Genomic DNA, 22,012 nt, shown 5'->3' on the forward strand with positions numbered 1-22,012 from the left:
TGATCATACCTTTTTCATGTTGGTCCCCACATAATTCTTCGGTTCTTCTTTAAATTGAGGTAACCTACAAGATGGCAAATCCCAAGAAATGTCATGAGGGTTAAGGACATATTCCCCACTCTAAGCCAGCCATAGTCCAGAAGTGCTCTGGGCTAGCGCATGCCCTGTTCCTTAGGAAAAGCTAGGAAGAGAAGCCAACTACATTCACTCTTTTCAGAGCTTCAACAAAGAGTCACAGGTACTAGGGGATTCAAGACATGAACACTTTTTGAAAGAGAAGGTAAAGTCATCAGGGCAAAGTGACTAAGTTACCTGGGAATGTGGAGGTTGTTTTATCTTTCAACCAACACCTTTCTGCTTGGGTTAACTTGTTAACCATTACTAGGAGCCAAGACATGGGGAGAGGGAAGTCTATCAAATCTTTAGGAGACTGGGCACAGGGTCACAAGGAGAAGGCAGGGTGAGGTTTTGAAACCAGTAAATCTGAGTCTGAAAAATAGACTCTGCAGGGACAAAGGACAGACCTAATCTATAGATACCAAGCATTGTCACCTATAGATCTGAAGAGCAAAAAAGAAATCCCAGGGACATGTTTTCAAGCCATTGCTTTAGCTCTCCTCAAGGCTAGTTGGGAACAGGAGTTACAAGGAGATGTGGGATATGGGAAGTAAGGCATAATATGGAAAGGCCTCTTATGCCATAAAGCCTGAGGACATTGGCTAAGGTAAGCAACCATCCCAATAGGCCTGGACTTTCAGTGCTAAAATCAGATAGTCCCAGGAAAACCAAGAATACTGGTTGTCCTGGCCTTGGCCCCTCCCAGAGAGATCAGGATGAGCTTTGGGAGCTCAGCTCCTTGGTTCCGGGTGCCCTCGGACTTGACTTCCTCTATGGGTTCTCTTTCTCGGTTGTTTTCTGTGCAGACACACACTAGTTTGGGATGCGGAAGGAAGTCTTTCAGCCTCGATCAAATAACCTTCTGATCCCACCCCCACCCCAACCGAGGCCAAGCAAGCTCCCTTCTCTCCTCTTTTTCCCTTGCCCGGTAACCCAGAGCCCAGAGAGCTACCCCCATCCATAATCCCAGTGGCCTCTGATGTGGCTGTGGGCTTGGCTGGGTCCCTGAAGTGGCTATGTGGAAGCAGGCAAGCTCCAGAGGCCTGGGCAGCCAGGCTGAAGCAAACAGCAGCAGGTTTACCTTGTGAAGAGCAGCTGCACCATGTCTACCAGAGTGTGCTCTGCGGATTTTCTCAATAACTCTGCACAGGCAAAAACAAATAACACAGGTGTCATTACTTGCTGTGCTATTATCAGGAGGCTTCTCAGAGCAGACTCCCCTCCAAACCTTGTTTACCAAGGATTATGTCAAACTTATTAAAACCAGCTCCAGCTCAGCCTGGCAACCATAGTGCTGCTGTCCCACTAGGTGGCAGTACCGAGTTAGGAAAGAAGGAGCTGAGGCAGTTGCAGGTTGCCATCAATCCCAAAAACCCTAAGGGAGGGAAAAAGGTGCCTGGGTTGAGTCCTGTCTGGAAGCCATCCCACCTCCTTCCCTGGCACCATGGGTTGAGGTCTCTATTCTAGTTTTCACAACAAACTGTCAAGGACAAAGAGTTCTCAACGTCCATGACCTTGCCAAGTAGGTGATGCAGGAAATCATGCTCTTTGAGGCTCAGAAACAAACATCCCGTGTTCACACTTATGGACACTGGTGACAGGTGGGGTGGAGGTGAGGTGATGCAAGCACGTACCACTGAGTCTCATTTCAAAGCAGATCCGGAAACAAGACTGCATAATCTCACACACAGATTCATTGGTGAGGTGGGCACCCACGGGAGTCAGTAGCAGAGTCCGCAGAACCTACCATGCAGAACAGGGAGATACTGTGGCAAAGGGGTGGGTGGGTGGGTTGGGGGAAGGAAGAGGCACATGGGCGGGAGAGAGGCTCTAGGCTTTGTTTCCTCTAGGCTCCCAGGGAAGCAGTCAAGTTAGTGCCTCAGTTGGGCAGAGGTTTCCCAGGACTGCCTGAGAAGCTATTTCTTTTATTGTGCATGACCCTGTCATGGATCAAAATTCCTTCCAGGCCTGTAGCCCAGGAGCTTAAAAGATAGACGGAACAGATACAGACTGTGAGGCACAAGTGTATTAAGGGCATCCAGTATTTGATATCATTCATCTAAAGCTTTTAATTATTTTCCTTAGAGAAAGCTTTTACTTTTGAGTACCCGAGATGCTTGTTTGGAAATAGAGTCGCTTGCTAAGCCCCACTGGAGTCAAAACACAGCTCCGGGCTGCTGGCTGACAGGGGTAAGCAGAGCTGGTGGTACCCGCTCCTGGCCATTAGCCTGACTGCTCTTTCCCTCCACTTACCTGGAGGATTTTCATCAAGACAACCTCATCGCTGGCGGGATCTGTGCCCACAAAGCGGGCGTGGGTGACAGCATCTGCCATGTTCTCCATGCCCTCTGCTGTGCCCTCATGAATGGGATCTGCTCCAGGGGAAAAAAGGAAGACTAAGCGTGGAGAAGAGGGTTAGGGTGAGAGCAAGAGAGAGAGCACAAGGCATCTGGGCGAGGGACTGCTTTGCAAGCCTTTGATTTTCACCTAATTCCCTAAGCAACTTTTGCCCACTTAGGGCAAAAGTTTAGTGAGCTCTTCTGCATAAAGTCCACCATGTGGAACAGTGGATCTCCACGTAAGCAGGCATTAGAATCACTTGGAGTTTTTGTTAAATGAAAAATTGCTGAGCTTCACTTGCAGAGTTTTTGAATTAGGAGATCTGGAGAATTGGAGAATTTGCATTTCTAAAAAGATCCTGGGTGAATGTTGCTGGTTGGGGGACCCCACTTTGGGAATTACTGGTGTAAAGCTACTCATTTCTTGAAGAAAAGGCCTGGAGTTATGAGTTTGGGGCCCAGAGCAAACCAGAACTTTGAATGCCAAGGTTGCAGCCTTTCTCTTTTTGTCTTTCAACACATCTTCTCTCCTTGGTTGCTTTTGGACTTCTGTGCAAGTGAGGTAGAGAAGGTAGGTAGGTGAGCCAAGGGAAAGGGCAATCGCTGCTGCTGGTCCTCCTAGTGGTGCCCCCAGAACAGATGCTCAGGGAGCTCTGCCTCTCTGGTTTCACTCTTTTTAAAACAATAGAACACTGAGCAAGAATCCAGCTGCACTCAACTAGTATATTAGGAGGGGAAACAAAGCAAACCAAACTGGAGCTGGATAATTGGACAGTGCAAGAGTATGACTAAGAAAAGGGGCAAACTAGGGGCCAGACAACTAGTACAAATGCTGTCAAGGTGGGCGGGTGTGTGTGTGTGCTCCCTTTCTGGTGTTAACCCCAGGGAGCAGCCGAAGATGCTTTTCTCAAGGCCTATGAGGCTCCTACAGAACAGTCTGGGTTGTGGGGCTCCTGCCCCAGAGTCTGCTCTGAAGGATCCTTTTCACTACTGTTTGGTCTTGGAAAGGGATCAGAAGTAGGCAAAAAGACAGGGCATGATAAAGTATTATGAGTGATAACGCTGCTCCAGAGGTGGCATGATGCATGACAGAAGTCCCTCTCAGGTTCAAGGGATAGGAGGTAGAAGAAACTCTTACCACTTTCTTCCCTGGGCCTGGAAATTAATGGAGCTCCTGAGCCCAAAGCTCAAGGGATGATCAATAAACCAGAGCGTGGCATGCACAACAATGAGCCACAAATGTTGTATTAGTTGTGAGTGGTCTTCATCTTTCTCTCTGTCCTGACAACTTGTCAAAGATTGTATTACTTGTGGCAGTCTTCCTTCCACTCAGTACCAGGAGTGGCTACTCTGGAGGTCACGAAGAAGTAAGTCAATTTCTCCATGACTGATTAGAGTAAAATAGCGTGACTCCGCTTTTGCATCATCCCAACTTTCTGTATTTTTCCAGTTAGCACAAAAAATCCTATACTCTTAAGGCCTTTGCCTGAGTCCTTTCTCACTCAAGACTCTAGGGCCCTTCCACAGGAATCTTGGTTCTTTTCAGAGGGAACTGGCAGTGTCACTCCTATCACATAGTGCTCTTGGGGGGTCAACTCTGCCTCTCTCTTGCAAAGCTGCTGTATGCTCTAACTCAGTGGTTCTCAACCTTCCTCATGCCGCGACCCTTTCATACAGTTCTTCATGTTGTGGTGACCCCCAACCAGAAAATTATTTTCATTGCTACTTCATAACTGTCATTTTGCTACTGTTATGAATCGGGCAACCCCTGTGAAAGGGTCGTTTGATCCCCAAAGGGGGTCGCAACCCACAGGTTGAGAATTGCTGGTCTAACTGATCTCTTCAGAGTGGCGTATACCATGAACTTGAAGTAGCAAACGTAATTTTCTAAAAAGGCATGTCAGAACCATAATAAGCAGAGCCTGCCAGAAGTCTGGCAATCGGGGGCACAAATCCTGGTCCAGAAGCTGGATTGGGCTAAACAAAAGGTAGGACTTAAAATGATCCCAGAAGCCTTGGGTCACAGAATGGGAAGGTGGGGAGGAGGGTATTTCTTCTGAAAAGTATAAGCTCAACAAAGGAGTGTTTGGTTTGGCCCCACTTAGCATTTCTTGTTTTTCCCAAGACCTCTTCCTCAAAATGTCTCCTCTCCCGGTCACTCTGGAACAGACTGCACAGGAATCTGCTGGTCTTCTCTCCTCTGCCTTAGGGCTTTCATACACTCCTTCCTGCCCCTTCTCTTGCCCACTGCAATCACCACCTCCAGCATTCTCCTTTCTCCCCACAGGAAACCGCAAAGACCAGCTGGCCTGAGATCTCCAATAACTAGCCTGTCTGCCAAGTCCCAGAAGGGAAGAGAGTAACGGACAGGGGAGCAGAGGGAAAGGGCACCTAGTGGGCAGATGCTGGAGGCTGTGAAGAGAGATGACCTGCAGGTGGTGCTCAGGGCAAGGCTGGGACTAGCTGGGTCTGATTTTGCTTAGGAAAAGTATGAAACTGGAAGCTGGGTGCCTGGAGAGACTGACACATCTATTTGTAACCTAGCTGACACCTGGGATTCCTGCTCAAGATACTGAATGCTCCAGCTATGTAAAGCTGACTTTCTAGAAAAGATTAAACTTTTTTTCTTGCTTTAAACTTATGCCTATTTCCCTCTCTGGGTAGTTACAGCTTGAGCTTCATCATGTTTTGTTCCCCGACTTAGAAACACAGACAGCTGCCTGTTTTCTATTTCCTCACTCCTGCACATGGGCTGGCAAGAAGGCAAAAAGAATCCGGGAGCCTAATGACGAGACCAACAGAAAAGGAATCCAAAAGAGACACCATAAACAAATTCAGAAGGAAATAACAGATGAGGTAAAATATTTGGGCTACCTTGAGAGAGAATATTTTGTTAATACTACCTCAGACTAAAAGTTGATATCCCTAAAATACGTAGAGCTCCTATAAACTGCTAAGAAAAACAAAAACAGCTCAATTTTTTAAAATGGGCAGAGAGGAAACTCAAATGTCAAATGTTTAGAGAAATAAAAATAATATACCAGTTTTTACACACCAAATTGGCATAAATAAAGAACAATGGTGATATTCCATGCTGGTGCTAGGTGGAGAAAGGCACTTTCTCACACACTGTCAGTGTGAGGGTCAAATGGTGTAACCTTTTGGGAAGACAACCTGGTAGGACCTATGAACATGTAACATGCATGTAGCATTCAATCCGGAACCCCAAGTATGGGAATCTGTTGTACAAAGTGAAAATTAGTAAGTAAGGACACATGAACAAGGATGCTTATTTTAGCATTATTTATAACAGCTCCCAATTGGAGCTATGATTGAATATTACATCTGTACTATGGGAATTATACTTAAAAGAATAAATCAGATGGATAATTATATCAGGTACATCTAAGTTATTATTATCAAGTGAAAAATGCATGGCATTCAATTCTATTTCTAATGTCTTTTTAAAAGAAAGGGTATACTTGCATATATTTATATATGAAAGGACTTGTGGAAAAACTCCATTAACTTTCAATTCCATTTTCCCATAATTTTGTGAAGACCGTCTATCACATCAGGGTGTTAACACTATCTCAGGTAGAGGGAGAAACACTCAGAAATATAAAGGAAAGGCTAATAACTTTTATTTTAGACATCTCTTTATTTTGTCTGCTTCCAATAAGCATGCATATTTTTAAAATATCTTTAAAAATAAAGCCAATATAAATAGTGACCGGGGTCTTAAAAGCTCATGAACAGCCGTCTTAGGTGCAACTACTGGTGTCTTCCCATTGGAGGAAAGAAGGTTGATGAAAATTGATAGATATATGGAAAAGATTAGTCCAATGGACAAATGAATCATGGAAACATCAGTCTCTACAACTATGAGACCATCCAGAAGAACTGGATGTTGCCTGGCTATTACTACAAACTGCTCTGAAAAGGATCACATTAGATGGGTTCTGGACAGAGTGGGAGGAAAATGTGGAATAGAATTCAAAATCATCAAAGAGAACAGGCTGATAGAGACTGGTGGGAGATCCGAGACTATGGCCCTTAGTCATCCCCGTCAGGTCTGGAACTGAACTCAACCCTGTTTTTGAATACTCAAGTTTTTAAGATCAAAAGAACTGCTTTTACCCAAGGACAAGTTCAGAGAGTTAGTAAAGAATGAGGAATGAAAATGGGAAATGGGATTGATGATGATACATTGAGGGAATTGCAATGGATAAATTGAAACAAAATGTGTATGAAGCATTGAATACAAAATTAATGATCTGCTCTGTAAACCTTCACTTAACTTCAGAATAAAAAGTTAAAAAACAAAGCCAAATCAACAAAACCTCCAAGAACCTCACACCCTGAGCTCTCCAGGGCCCCAGCCCTCCAAGCCTCCAAGGGTTGGTTAGAGGAACTAGAGCAGAACCCCAGGGAAACCTCCCTTCCTTCCCGTGCAAAACAACCTTACTCAGTTAGCACAGTGAGTAGTCAATAACAATCATTTCTACTCTAAAGGAAAGAGATGGCTAGAAAAAACCCTTTTTTTTTCTTTTTAAAAATAGTTTTATTGGCATATACTTCACATATTATACAATTTAATTCTTCAATAATATTAAGATTTGTACAATCGTCATCACAATAAATTCCAGGACATTTTCTTGTCATATACATTGTTAGCTCCTCCCCCCACCCTTCATCCTCTCCTGCCATGCCTATATCAAGTTAATGTCTCTATAGATCTACCTAGATTTTTAAAAAATTGTTTTACTGGGGGCTCATACAACTCTTATGACAATCCATACATCCATCCATTGTGTCAAGCACATTTGTACATTTGTTGCCCTCATTCTCAAGCTTTCTACTTGAGCCTTTGGTATCAGCTCCTCATTTTTGCCCCTCCCGGAAAAAAACTTCTTAGTATCACTAGCTCATTGCCTTCGGCCTGGCCCCTCCTCTCCTCCCAAAGAGGCAGGGAATGAACTGCTGTGATCATCCAAGTAAAGCCTGAGCTCTTACCTATGAGTGCATAGGACAGGAACTTGTTGACAGAGGTGAGCGCCAGTCCAGTGATAGGGCCAGTGGTATCTTCAGAGCGAATCACTTCCAGGAATGGACGAAGGAACACATTGGGCTCAATTTCTGAGAGTTCTGCAAGAAAAGACAACAGCAACGAAGAGATGTCATCTGACCAAAAAACTAATCCCTAAACCAAAAACTGAATCTTAGAAAAAGGCCCTGCTTGTTTGAGCTATGAGGCTAGAAGCCTCGGTTAATCTCTTTCCCTTTGGATTGCCTTGAATCAAGTCCCAGACACTGTTATTATTTTATGTGAACATTTTATTTGTATGCCGCTTTTAAAGACAAGGAAGTCTTGATGTAAAGCTCTCCTTTACACGCAAAAAATAAATAAATAAAAATAAAGACAAAGAAGTTTAAAGCAAACCAAAGATCAAACCCATATATAAAAAACCCAACAAACAACAATTGTACAACACTGTTATTATCAATGTTTTAACATATTATTTACTATCACTAAATACTGTCAGTCAGTTTTCCATGTCCATTTCAGGAGGATATGCTCACATCCCTATCCTCTCCAGTGACACGTTAAGCTGCATCTTCTCCCCTATTGGGTACCACCAGTGGGGCCACAGAGGTCTTCATGTCTTGCTGTCATGGAAGGTTACTGCTCTTAGAGGAAGAACATAACATATATAACAGGAGGGGTGGGGAAAATCTTGGGGCTTATGGTCCCTTGTTAAAAACTGTACAGCCCTTTATCCATAAAGGGATTTTGTAATCTTGGAAGGTCCTAATCATTTTCCAGTTCCACTTCCTGCCTAGAGCAAGCACAGAGTTACTTGCCCCGAGGAAAAGAGGTAATTCATACCTATTTTACGGATGAAGAAAATAAAGTCAGATAAGATACATGACTGGTTAATAAGAGGCAAGAGCTGCCCACACTATATGATTCTAAAACTTGTAAAACCTCTACATCCATTTTACCTAATTGCCAACACACACTGCTGAATTTCACTCCAGGTCTATGAATCCTAGACCAGGGATGACTGTGTTTCTAGAGTCTGCTGTGTGTTCTTTTTCAGAGACCCAACTCCTAACCAACCCAAACCCACTGCCACGGAGTCCATTCCCATTCATAGAGACTCTAAGGAACAGAGTGAACTTGCCTCTCCTACAGGGTTTCCAAGGCTATCTGTGTTGATGACTGCACCGGTTTCTTCTGCACAGCAGCTAGTGGGTTCAAACTCTCGATCTTTTGTTAGTAGCCAAGTGCTTTACCCATTGGGCCACCAGTGCTCCCCCAGCTCCTTAAGTATGGTCCTACCACCACTGAGTTGATTCTGACTCATAGCGACCTTAGAGACAGAGTAGAACTGCCCCTGTGGGATTCTGAGACTGTTAACAATTTATAGGAGTAGAAGGCCTTGACTTTATGCTGAGGAATAGCTGGCGCTTTTGAACTGCTGACACAGCTCCCTCAGAGGCTCCCTAAATAGTCCAGAAAGAATTATGGCTCTGATCAAGCTATCCCACCTTTATAGACAAAAGGAAGCTGGGTTTCCAAAACATGTTCATTTTCATGCAAATTCAGAGAGCTGCCTACTCAATTCTTACCACCTCCCTCTCAGGGTAAACATTCCCTGAGCCCGGCTGCACATCAGATTAATGCTTTAATTAATTGGCAGATTGGGTAGCATTTTCCAAGCTTGTCTATATTGTGATCACATCAGCTGTATAAAACCTGCTTCTCATCCCCCAGCGACTCCCACCTAGAGATGTACAATTTGCAGGAAAAACCTGGAGAAAAACCTTTGTATGTGCATAGGGGATAGAGGGGCAGATGGAGGTTGAGATGTAAAGAAGAGAAAGATTTAATGAAAACAGAATGTATAAAATATTTAAACAATGTAAAGTTATACAGTCTTGCTGCTTGCTTTAAGAACAACAAAATTATGTATCATTTTGTATGTCATTCTATAAAATGGTCATGTTTCAAATATTTTACGATGTAAAAATCTAGGTGGTAAACAAAAATCGTTGTTTTGGGGTAGGGCAAGGAATTGATTTTCTGAGTTTTCACTGAGTCCCCACAACTATACTTGCTTCCTGTCTTCCTTCGTGGTGAAAGGGTGTAATTACAACCAGGGTCAACATCACCTCTACCTCCTTTTTTAAACCAACAATGACTGCTAACCAAAACGTATGTGGTTCAAACTGTTCTGCAGGAGAAAGTTGAAGCTGTCTACTCTCATAGAGATTTACAGGGTTCCTATGAATTGGAAATGACGCGATGGTCTATGATGAGCTGATGATCTATGGAAACTGGAAGGGATGGAATAATGGTACATAAAGCTAACTTTCCCAAGAGTTTGGTCTAGGCAAAAATGAAGCTTGCTTTCTAGGCTCAGCTGCTGGTTTTCAGGAACAGCAGAGGCACTCTGACAAAACAACTATGGTTTGGGGTTGGGGTGCTCCTAGAAGGGCAACACTAGCAAGGCCATTTCTAATATGAGGTCTCTGTCTCTGTAAACTAGTCCTGGTGGCTCTGTAGGTTAGGTGTATGGCTGCTCGCCACAAGGTCAGCAGTTCAAACCCACCAGCCACTCATCAGGGGACAGATGCAGCTGTGTGTGGTTGTTGTTAGGTGAGCAACACAGGGATTCACAGATGACATTTTCCTAGATGACCCACTGCCACGAGTCAGTTCCTTCTCAGAACAACCCTAGAAGTCAGAGTAGAGTTGCTCCATAGGGTCTTTGAGGCTATAACTCTTTGTGGGAAAATACTGCCTTATTTTCTCTAGTAGAGAGGCTGGTGGGTTCGAACCGCTGACCTATTTGGTCAGTAACCCAACACCTTATCCGCTGCACTACAAGGGCTCCAGTTTTTAGACAGCGCTCTATAAAAAGAAGTCCTAATTATCAATCAATCATCTAGAAAATTCTCTATGCCCTGGGATATTATAGTTAATACAATCCCTAAAAATAATTTACAAATGAGATAACTAAGGTTTAGGGAGGTTAAGTCATTTGTATAATGCCACATAACCAGGCTGCGTTGAAATCAGAACTATAAGTTATGGGTACCAGGTAAAAACATGGACTTTAAAGTAAGCTTAAAAATCCCAGTTCTGTAACTTAGTAGCTGTGTGACCTGAGCTACTACACTTTCCTAAGTTTTTATCACCTGTAATATGGACATTAGATAAGTACAATAAATTAAATTGAAAATAAATATTAACAACTACATTTATTATGTATGCATATACACAAGGGAGTTTCGGAAAATTCATGGAAAAATATAATTAGGAGATAATGGAAGCCCTTCCTATGTGTTATGGACCGTGTGAAGCCCTTTACAGAGTAAATCTCCTTTAATGCATGTAAACACTTGGTACAATGCATGAAATATATGTAAAATAAGGAGCTAGTTTTTTAGCTCTGGAGCCCCAGTTCAGTTTCTTTCTTAAGATTTAAGAAAGAATAGAAAAATTCACAGGTAGGTCTTCTACTTAGATTCTTTAAATTTTAGAGTTTAAAAGTTAAGGATAAATGCCAAGATAACTGGTAGTTGATATAGATGATGCCATTTGCAATACCTCTTGATTTCTGGGAGCTTTAGGTTTCTCCAAAGTATGTGAGTGTCAGAGGAAGGAACAGATTTCCTTTTAAAAATGAATGATTGAAATAACCATTATCCATTAGATGATAGGAGCAACCATTTATTATTTTGCACAATGCTGTGTGCTAATCACTATACATACCTTCTCTCCTCACGATTAAGATCATACAACTCGCAAATGATGGAAGACAAATTCAAGTCCATCTGACTCCAAAAGCTGTGCTTCTAGCCATGCAAGACACTACTGGTTCCACTAAAGCCAGGGCAGAAAGAGGTGTGGTGTATTACACCTCCCAGCTCGGCCTCCAGAAAACTGAGACCAATTGTCTGGATCGCCTTCAGAAGAGCAAAAAGAGCCGTCGGAACTCTCCAGGGGGAGGTGCCCTGATACTGCCCATAGTAAGCAGGCTGAGTAGTTTCACAACCAAGGAGATAGCTGACACCCTAGTCAAGCAGCCAAAATTCCCACCCTGGAAGGTTATCAACCTCAAGGCACAAACAGTACAGTAAACAGAGAGTGCAGATCAGGTAGAGGGGTGCTCTGAAGGTGACTGGTTCATGTTCTACGACAGGAAGAAAAAAGAAAGAAAAGAAGGGATAGCTAGATAGAGAAAAGAATGGGTATACAAAGAAGGGAAATTCCACCCCCTCCTGGGGAAAGAGCACTTGGGATCCTTCTAGGACAAGGTCACCTGCTTCTAAAATCATATTCAGGCCTACCTCCTGATCAATCAGTGATGGCTAACAATTAAAAGATTTCTGGAGATGCCCTTGGGTCACTTCAAGCCCAAGAAAAATGAAGTCTTTTGGAGATGTTTTGGCAGTGTTCTGCACATACTCTTGTCCACCACCCATGAGTGTCCACGCCCTGTAACAGTAAAACAGATGTCGTAGTCTGAGAACCTACAGAAGCTCCCTGAGTCTCCTAATTTTCAGATGATGAGGGACCTGTTCAAAAGAAGGATGGAACCTGGCGCACTGTTTTCTTTTCTCCTGGTGGGACTTCCACCCTCTCTGACAATTTCTGTCTAAGGCTGCCCCGTGTGGCTTCAAGCACTGCCTTGACAGATGGAACACCCTCCTCCTGTCCGACAGGGAAAGAACCACCATCCTTCCAGAAAGCTGTGTTCTCCTGTCCACAGCAGCTTTTTCTCATTTGGCCGCATTGGGCTGGCACATTCCTGAACCAAAATGCACACATAAGCTGCTTTCTCCGGTAGTGAAGCTCTTCACTCCTGAGTGACTCTTATCAGGGACGGTTGGGCATTCTCAATTAGATTACGCTGACAAGGAAAAAGGCCTATAGTATATTATTTCAACACCATTTGACTTCAGAAATGCCAGTCTCGACCCTTTTGCCCTCAGAGCCTATTTTTCCCTTCTTGCTTTCTAGAGGTTCATCAGCCAGCACCACCAGCACACCAACCTTGCGCCCAATCCTAGCTCTTTTTTCTGTTAATATTGGCCCATGTTCCTGGAGACGGAATGTCATCATTCACAGGAGGGTCATAAACAAAGACTAATGAATCAAAGCATGAAAAAAAAACACGCTAGTTCATTTACTCCCACTTGACAGTCAGAGACACAAGACAAAATCATTTGGTTTTCCTGTCTATGCCTGAACATTCCATTTGGGGAGGGTGTGTAAAGCCCTGGTAGTCTACTTTTCTGACTATGCTATACACAAGATTGTTTCTTGTAAAAGTCAAAGTAAGATGGAGAATGAGCTACAGATTAGCATTTCGGAGGTACCATGCATTCAGTAGGCAGGAACTGTGTTCTTTTTGGTCACTTGGGGACATTAAGAATAGTGGTTCATAGGATGTGCAAAAATAAACCTTGGCAAAGCCAGAAGTCTGTGGAAAATCTGCCACACCTGCTAAACCTCTGTTTATTAGCTTCAAAGTTTTCCAGACCGGTGAATGGCCAGGTATGGTAAATTTAGCATTAATTGCAACCAATTATTCTACTGCCAAAGGGCAGCTCCCAGAGAAACGTGCTGCCTTGCTTGAGTTTGAGGGTAAAACACTTCACCACTAATTTTGCATCTAGGACTTTGCAATTCTATCCTGTTCAACAAGAGAAATGAACTAACTAAATAAATGTGGTAGCTCCAATGCTGGTTCTGTCACTAACAGTGTGCTTTTCGGCAAACATCTAACATCTTTGGCCCTACAGTATCCTCATATACAGATTTTATCCTAAGGAGGGGGAGGAGGAGGGAGGGGGTGCTGGGAGTAGCTTACTTGGATTCCTTTAGGTCCCTAGAACTTACGGGTATCTATGCACCGGAATGCAGACAGTCTGTTATACAGGCAGCTGGAAGAGAAAGCAAGCCCCACACGTTGCCGAAGGTTCCAACAGTGGCTTTTTCCCTAGTTACCACCAGTCTCCCAGATCTGTTTCCTTTTCCTAAAACAAATGCTAGCTTCCAAAGGCACCCCTAGACTTGGGTAGGGAGGGGAAGTGGGGAAGGAGGGAAAGATTCTCTTTGATAGTATGACCCTTTAAAATATAAAGGTATCATGAAGGCTTAATCACTGCAGCCTACATGTAGAAAGCGAGTCCACAGTCCACCTAGGGCCAGCAATAGAAGATAATGGTACCAACCACTTACACTAAGAAAGGAAAATGACCTCTAAGTGTTCACTCTTAAGGATAATCTATCCCTCCAAACCCAACCCATTTTTTTGTTGTTTTTAATGAATGAAGAAACTAAACCTTAATTCCATCTCTGATTAAAAAATTGAGCAATTTCTGATCTTAAATATTAAAGAACAAATTCAAAATATGAAGTAATTTTCTAAAAATTAATGAAAACTCTGGGGAATTTACCGAAAGTTGGACAACTGTAGGGAACAGAAATCATAATTTTATATTTTCCTCTGAACAATCCTTGTCCAATCACTTGCAGAAGGTGTTCATAAGGCCCCAAGTTAGAGACGACATAAGAGCTCCTCTGGATATCTGGCACAGAAAGGTTCTAGCTGACCAAGAAAGGAATTTTGAGCACTTATATATGCTATTTGGCTCAAACACCTTGTCAGGATATTGGTCAGCTCTCTGTCCCTGTAGCAGGTCTAATCATCTTCTTAACCCAAGAAGATGGGTTAAGGATATTTTCAGAGTTGAAATCCCTGATAACCTGTGGAGCCAACAGACTGCTTTCAGTGAATCTCTGCTTCTTTGACCAGGTCTTCCATGTGGACTGGTGGCGCCTGGCCTGCCTGCGTTCACATTTGGCTTCCACTCTCAAACAGTAACACAAGTACTTAAAGGCAGCAAACATAGGGGGAAATAGTTTATTACATGACTTTCTCCAAAATGATGCATGCATCCTGAATGGCAGAGAAATTATCTTTTTACCTTGGACATTCCTATTAATCAGCCAGGTTGACTTGTTACTAGGAGTGGCTCCATATAAGATAGCTTCAAAAAGTTCGTGGGAAATAGAAAGAAAAGATCATAGAATTTTTGCCATGTACTTTTTTTAAAAATTAAAAATCATTTGATTGGGGCTTTTACAACTCTTATAATAATCCATACATCAATATGTACAAATATCAAGCATATTTCTACATATGTTGCCATCATTCTTTTCTAGACATTTACTTTCTATTGAGCCCTTGGTATCAGCTCCTCCCCCTACTCCCTTTCCATGTATTTTTTAAAGCCTCCTTTTACTAATCTTTCAAGAAGAATTCAATTCTACTGCCCAGGACAATAACCTTAATTTGCCTCAGATATCAGCAATAGCTACATAATTAAAAGCACTACCATACATAGTTTATTTTATCCTCCCAATATTCTCCTCATTTTACAGGTAGAAGAAACCAAAGCTCTGCTCTGAGAGGCTAATCAGTTTGTCCAGGGTCACACCATAAGTGAGAAAGGTAGAATTTGAACCCAAGTCTGTTCTGATTTAGAACTCTGCTCTTAAACATTATATCATGTCTTTCATTTTATACGTCTATTAACACAGATTTATTACTAGATATATTAACAGCATGACTTGGATAGCAAATAAAATTTTAAAACTCAACCATTCAAAATTTTCTGTACCCTTCTTCCTCATAAGCAGTGACCAGACAGAGTTACCGATCTTTAGTACTCCCACACAAATTAAGAGTTAGGTTTGCCCAGGTTTACTCCTAATCCAAGGAGGAGGTTGAGGCTCCTTTAACAAGGCCAGCAAGGCTAAATGAGGCCCACAGGGACTAGTCTCGAACGTATCACAGAGGCCCAAAGACAGACTGATCCATCTGTCTTGATGTGTATCAAACCTAAACACTAGTTTCCTTTCTTCTAAAGGAAATTGGCACATATCGAAAGAAAGCAATTAGGTTGTAACATACTGGCAATCCGGAGCTGCCTAGCCCTGTATTCTTCCTTGCCAATTTCCACATGCATTGTACAAGAACAAACCCAAATTTCAGAGGCAATTTGAAAGCCCAGGAGAAATTAAAAACTTCTATTGCTACATTTTAAAACAGAACAATTCACCCCAGCTTTATGTAGCCATTACATTTGGAGCAGCTTTCTCAATCCAAATTTCTCTCACTGTCTAGCAAAAAACAAACACAAAAATTTTGTCGTTCAACTGCAGCTAGAAGATAATTACAAGTTTATTTTATCAATTACCACCCTGTCTGGTCTTCTCTAGATGTCCTGAAGGGAAATAGAAAGAAATATAAACGAACTAAATTCTGAATCAATATTAGCAAAGTCTAAAGATATTGGAAAAACCTGAAGGGTCAACACCAACGCTATGGAGAAGAATCAGTGACTCCCCAAACAGTATCAATGGCAGGTGAGCTAACCTGTCCTTGTTCCTTAAGTGTGCAGAATCCTACTAATTCACTTTCTCCAACATCTGGCAACAGTTACTACAGCAGCATAGCATAAATTCTTAGTGAGACCCAGACTGAGGAGTCATATACTCTGCTTCAGCCACCCTCATGCTAACAGCCATAGAACTTTACGAGATGGGGCATTCCCAACTTAGTACTAAGAGGAAAAACCAAGGCATCCAAATATAACAGATAAGGCCAGGGCAAATCTAATCTCTTGCCACCATTGCCTCTAAAGACTTATCTGTGAGCTAGGGAATGAACAAATAAAGTTTATGGGAGCAATAGTACTCTGAAAAGTGCCCAGAGAATCTTTAAGACAGCCGAATTTGGAAAAACAGTCCTGAAGTGTGGGGGAAACCACTTCACGAAACATGACAGAGCATGGGCCAAGTCAACATCTGTTCTCCTAACACTATTTGTCCATCTGTCTGTCTCTTGTCTTTCCCTAACTGCTCCCTTAATACAAAAGATGTATTATTTTGGTAAAATTGGCTTTCCAGCCCAGAATGCAGAGTTAATTCCGGCCCCACCCCACCCCCACCCTTACCATCATTGGCTTTTGTAGCCTGCATGTCTCCTTGTGACGGATGGTTAATTTATAGTTTCATATTTTATGCCCAATCAACTTACAGATAATGGCTGTTCCATTGCATGGTATTACAATCTATCCAAACTCAGAAAAGCCCAGAAGAGGAAAAAGGGTGATTTCTAGAACCAGAGCGCAGGCCTCTGCAGTTTCGTTATTCTTAGACGAGAGGGTAGTTCTAACAAGAATTCAGCACCTAGAAAGGCACTGATTCACCAAATGATTCTGGAACAAAAGGACATTAAAAAAAACTCAACCTAAATCTCACACTTAATCCAAAATTATCTCAAAATGGATCACAGATCTAAATGTAAACCATAAACACTTTCAGGGGGGAAAAAAAAGTGTCTTTTTGACCTAGGGTTAGGCAAAGAGTGCTTTGACATGAAATAAAAAGCACAATTCATAAAAGAAAAAAATACATAGCTCGGACTTCAGCAAAAGTAAAAGTACCTGGTCTTTGAAAGATACTTGAAGAAAATTAAAAGCTAAGTTACAGACTGGGGAAAAACAAACAAACTAGCAAATCATATGTCCAGCAAAGGACTGATATCCAGAATAAAGAACTTTCAAACTCTTGAAACAAGGGGGAAACTCCACAACAATTCAATTTTAAAAATGAACAAAAAACTAACAAAAAGCCAAACAAACCCAATGAAAACATGAGCAAATATCCTGAATGGGCATTTCATTAAAGAGGATATTTAAATGGTCAAAAGCACATGAAAAGATTGTTAACATTATTGGCCGTTGCTGTTGTCGATGTTCAGCAGTATGATGAAATACTGCCCAAATCTGTGCCATCTTTACAATCACGCCTATGTTTGAGCCCATTGTTGCAGCCACTGTTACAATCTATGTCGTGGACAGTCTTCACTGCCCCTCTAATTTACCCACATGATGTCCTTCTTCAGGAGCTGGTCCCTCCTAATAACATGTCTGTGAGACAAAGCCTCCTAAAGAATATTCTGGTTGTGCTTCTTCCAAGAGAGACTGCTTTGCTCTTTGGGCGGTCCAGTGGGCAGATCCCATAATCTTCACCAATGCAAAATGCAAAGGCACCGACTGTTCTTCAGTCTTCCTCAGTCATTAGCCAGCTCTTGCACGCACAAGAGGTCACTGAAAGTACCATGGCTTGAGAGAGGTGCATTTATAGTCTCAAGTGACATTTTTTGCTATTTAACACTTTTAAGGGGTATTTTGCAGCATAGTTGCCCAGTGCAATACATTCTTTGATTTCTTGACTGCTGTTTCCATGGGCGTTGATTATGGATCCAAGTAAAATGACATCCTTGACAACATCAACCTTTTCTTCATTTATCATGATATTGCTTACTGGTTCACTTGCAAGGATATTTGTTCTATGTTGAGATTTAATCCATATGGAAGGTTGTAGTCTTTGATCTGCATCAGTGAGTGTTTTAAATCCTGCTTTCAGCAAGTAAGGGTGTGTTATCTGCATATCGCAGCCAAGATCCACCTGACGTCAGCAAGGATCCCTTGCTCTTCTACATCCTCTTCTAAATCTAGCTTGAATTTCTGGCATTTCCCTATTGATGTCTCGCTGGAACCATTTTTTGAATTATTTTCGGTAAAATTTTACTTGAATGTGATATTAATAATATTGTTTACTTCTGTAAGCTGTTGTATTGCCTTTATCTTGGAATTAGCATCAGTATGGATCACTTCTAGTTGGTTGGCAAAGTAAGAGTAAGTACTTCCAGCACTGTATCCACTTGTTGAAACATTTCAATTAGCATTCTGTCAGTTTTTGAAGCCTGTTTTTCTACTAAATGCCTTCAATATAGCTTAGACTTTCCCCCTCAATATCATTAGTTCTTGATCATATGCTATCTCCTGCAATGGTTGCACACTGGACAATTATTTTTGGTTCAGTGACTCTGTCTAGTGCTCTCACCCTTTGACACTTGCTTTTTTTGCCCACAGCAGCCAGCCTTCGATGTTGATTCCCCGCCCCACCCCTTCAGTTTTTCAGCTTGGAGCATGTTCTTCTCAAGCTACTCTCTAAAATCTTCTGTTTGGCTCTTTTACTTCATTTCTTCTATTTGCTTTAGCTACTTATGTTTGAGAGCAAGTTTCAGAGCTGCTTTTGACATCGGTTTCTTCCTGTTTTTTTTTTTTTTAATAACTTGGTGCATTCTTCATGTATGGTATTCTTGATGCCACCCAACAACTGGGCTTTGATCATTGCTGTAAAATCTGTTCTTAAGATGGTCTCTAAACTCAGATGGCATATACTGAAGACCTTACTTTGGCTCTTGTGGATCTAATTTTCATTATCCATTAGAGAGAGGCAAATCACAACCACAAGGAAATACTAATACCCTCAGGAGAATGGAATTAAAAAGAAAAAAGAAGGAAAACAGCAGGTGCAGGTGAGGTTGTATAGAAACTGGAACCTTTAAATAGAGGAAAGAACTAGGAGGTAAAGGACATTTATAGAGGTCTAAAGATAGGCATGTACATATGTAAATATATTTATATATAATGATTGGGAAATAGCTCTATGTGCTTATATTTAAAGGTCTAGTATTAAGGTAGCAGATGGACATTGGGCCTCTACTCAAGTACTCCCTCAATGCAAGGACACTTTGTTTTATTCAACTGGCATTCCACAATGCTCACCTTCCCAACATGATCGCTGAAGACAAAGCAGGTGCATAAGCAAATGCGGTGAAGAAAGCTGATGGTGCCTGGCTATCAAAAGATATAGTGTCTGGGGTCTTATTGATAGATGTAGCAGCTGGGACAATTTTCAAAGGCATCATGAGTGGAAACAGTTTCAAAAGGCTGCACTGTCTATAATTCTACTCATATTACTTTCTTCATATAAAATTCCAATGGTAAAGAACAGGTTAGTGTTAATAAGGACTAAGGGTTGGGGGAGGGTATGACTATGAAGAGATAGGGAGTTCTCTGGGGTAATAGGACTGTTCTATATGTCCTCTGGAGATGGTAGTTACACAAATCTATACATGTGTTAAAATGAATAAAACTGTACAACAAAAAAGAGCCAATTTCAGTATATAACTAAAAGGAAAAACCAAAAAAATAAAAATCAAGTGAATCAGCCTAGTTAACACTAAGGAATGTAGTTCGTTCGATATAGTCCTTCACTTGACAGAGCCCAACACCAGGCCCAGCTTTCTAAGACAGCATCTGATGATATTCATTTTAGGTATAAAGGAAATGGTGACCTGAGAAGGTGGAACTGAATTCAGAAACACACTAGCCCCTGAAAGTCTATAAAGATGTTAACCTGGCAGAAACAGCCTACATATTTCTTCTTTTCTTGGGCTCTTCTAACCACTATCAGGAAATAGATGAACTTGCAACCTATTTCTGAATCTTCAGTAGGAGTAGTCTTTTAAAGACAGATCCTAAAACTAACTAAAAAACCCCATTGCCACATAGCGTCTGGAGTCTTAAAGGCTTGAAGGTAAACAAGTGGCCATCTAGCTCAGAAGCAACAAAGCCCACATGGTAGTAGCACACCAACCTGTGAGATCACGTGGTGTTGAAGGGATCAGGTATCAGGCATCATCAGAACAAAAAATCTTATCATAGTGAATGAGGGGGGAGTGCGGAGTAGAGACCCAGAGCCCATTTGCAGGCCACTGGACATCCCCTTACAGAAGGGTCTCGGAGAGGAGACGAGCCAGTCAGGGTACGATGTAGCAACGATGAAAAATACAACTTTCCTCTGGTTCCTAAATGCTTCCTCCCCGCCCCCACTATCATGATCCAAATTCTACCTTGCAAGTCTGGCTAGACCAGAGGATGTACACTGGTACAGATAGGAACTGGAAACACAGGGAATCCAGGGCAGATGATCCCTTCAGGACCAGTGGTGTGAGTGGTGATACTGGGAGGGTGGAGGGAGGGTGGTTTGGAAAGAGGGAACCGATTACAAGGAACTATATGTGACCTCCTCCCTGGGGGACGGATGACAGAAAAGTGGGTGAAGGGAGATGTCAGACAGGGCAAGATATGACAAAATAATAATTTATAAATTATCAAGGGCTCATGAGGGAGGAGGGAACGGGGAGGGAGGGGAAAAACGAGGACCTAATGCTGGGGGCTTAAGTGGAGAGCAAATGTTTTGAGAATGATGAGGGCAATGAATGTACAAACGTGCTTGACACAATTGATGTATGTATGGATTGTGATAAGAGTTGTATGAACCCCTAATAAAACGATAAAAAAAAACCATTGCCATTGAGTTGATTCTGACTCATAGAGACCTTGTAGAACAGAGTAGAATTGCATCCCCATAGGGTTTCCAAAGATGTAATTTTTACAGAAGTAGACTGTTACATCTTTTTGCCAGAGAGAGGCTGATGGGTTTGAACTATTGACCTTTCAGTTAGCAGCCAAGTGCTTGAACACTGTGCCACTAGGCTCTTAAAGACATAGCACACTTCATACAATCTCAAGTCCATTGAATATGGTTGGTTGGATATGGTTGGAAAAACAATTGATTTGGTACATTAAGTAATTTGGAAGTCCATACCATAACCTTCCATTTCTTGCTTTGACAAAACCTCAGCTCCTAAAAATTAGTTTCCCAAGGCCTAGGTAGAACACAAGCATGAAAAATGGAGAGAGAAAATTTATGTGGTATGATCTATTTCCCATATCATTTGACACACAGGATACCAAATCCTATCTGGCTGAAGGTCCTTGGCAATATTAACTTTGCTTAGGGAAGTACTGACTCCCACTTCAAGGGGAAAAGGTGAGGGTAGGAAGCAGGCGTGGGGAGGTGCTTTCATCCGACACACGAACTAGCAGCTATTCAAGCAGCTTTTAGGTGATCAAAGATGGCCCTCTTATATGAAGATGTTCATTTGCCTGCTTCAAATGTACTAGGGTCACAGTAATAGAGTGTTAAGAAGTGCTAAGGCAGCTATCTCCTGCAAAAATCCCTAATACAGCATCCATTAGATTAGGCCTGAATTCTACTGGACAAGACTCAGCGTCTCAGGGGGTTGGCACCAAACAGGGAAGCTGGAGTTGGGTTTCAAACACCTGTTTCAACTTTTTAAGTGTCCAATTCAGGCCACTGTGCTCTGGCAGCAGGGACCCTGATGATGTGGGTTCTCCTCTTTTGCCAAATCCACAATTTAAAGAACCTAGCCCCTCAAGGAAAGAAAAGAGGTGAGGTACAGCCACTCTGAATAACTGTTTCTTTTAAAGTTAATTAAATATACATCCATCCTTTGCTCCAGCAATATCACTCTTCAGTATTTACTCGAGAAATGAAACAACACATGCTCACAAAAAAGACTTGCATTGGAATGTTTATAGTAGCCTTTTTTGTAATAGCCCCAAGCTAGAAACAGCCCAAATGTCCTTCAATAAGAGAATGTATAAATTTGCTTATGGTATATTCACACAATAATGAGATATTATTCAGAAATGAGAAAAAGAAGAAACTACTGATATATGCA

The 22,012-nt window shown here is 42.0% G+C and overlaps 1 protein-coding gene across 8 annotated transcripts in view; it reads right to left on the reverse strand.

The window, feature by feature from the left end:
- GBF1 (golgi brefeldin A resistant guanine nucleotide exchange factor 1) overlaps positions 1–22,012 on the reverse strand; it is a 133,511-nt gene that overhangs the window by 23,435 nt on the left and 88,064 nt on the right. For all 8 annotated transcript variants that reach the window (XM_045291664.1, XM_013004264.2, XM_030885931.2 and 5 more), the window contains exons 4-8: positions 7,473–7,604; positions 2,371–2,489; positions 1,752–1,860; positions 1,199–1,259; positions 10–64 (exon numbers count right to left, since the gene is read on the reverse strand). In XM_045291664.1, the coding sequence (XP_045147599.1) occupies positions 10–64; positions 1,199–1,259; positions 1,752–1,860; positions 2,371–2,489; positions 7,473–7,604 (476 nt within the window). The remainder of the gene's footprint in view (positions 1–9; positions 65–1,198; positions 1,260–1,751; positions 1,861–2,370; positions 2,490–7,472; positions 7,605–22,012) is intronic.

Source organism: Echinops telfairi, unplaced genomic scaffold (assembly GCF_000313985.2).
Source record: "Echinops telfairi isolate 266 unplaced genomic scaffold, ASM31398v2 ScPeMD7_70;HRSCAF=299, whole genome shotgun sequence".
NCBI classification, from domain to species: Eukaryota; Metazoa; Chordata; class Mammalia; order Afrosoricida; family Tenrecidae; genus Echinops; species Echinops telfairi.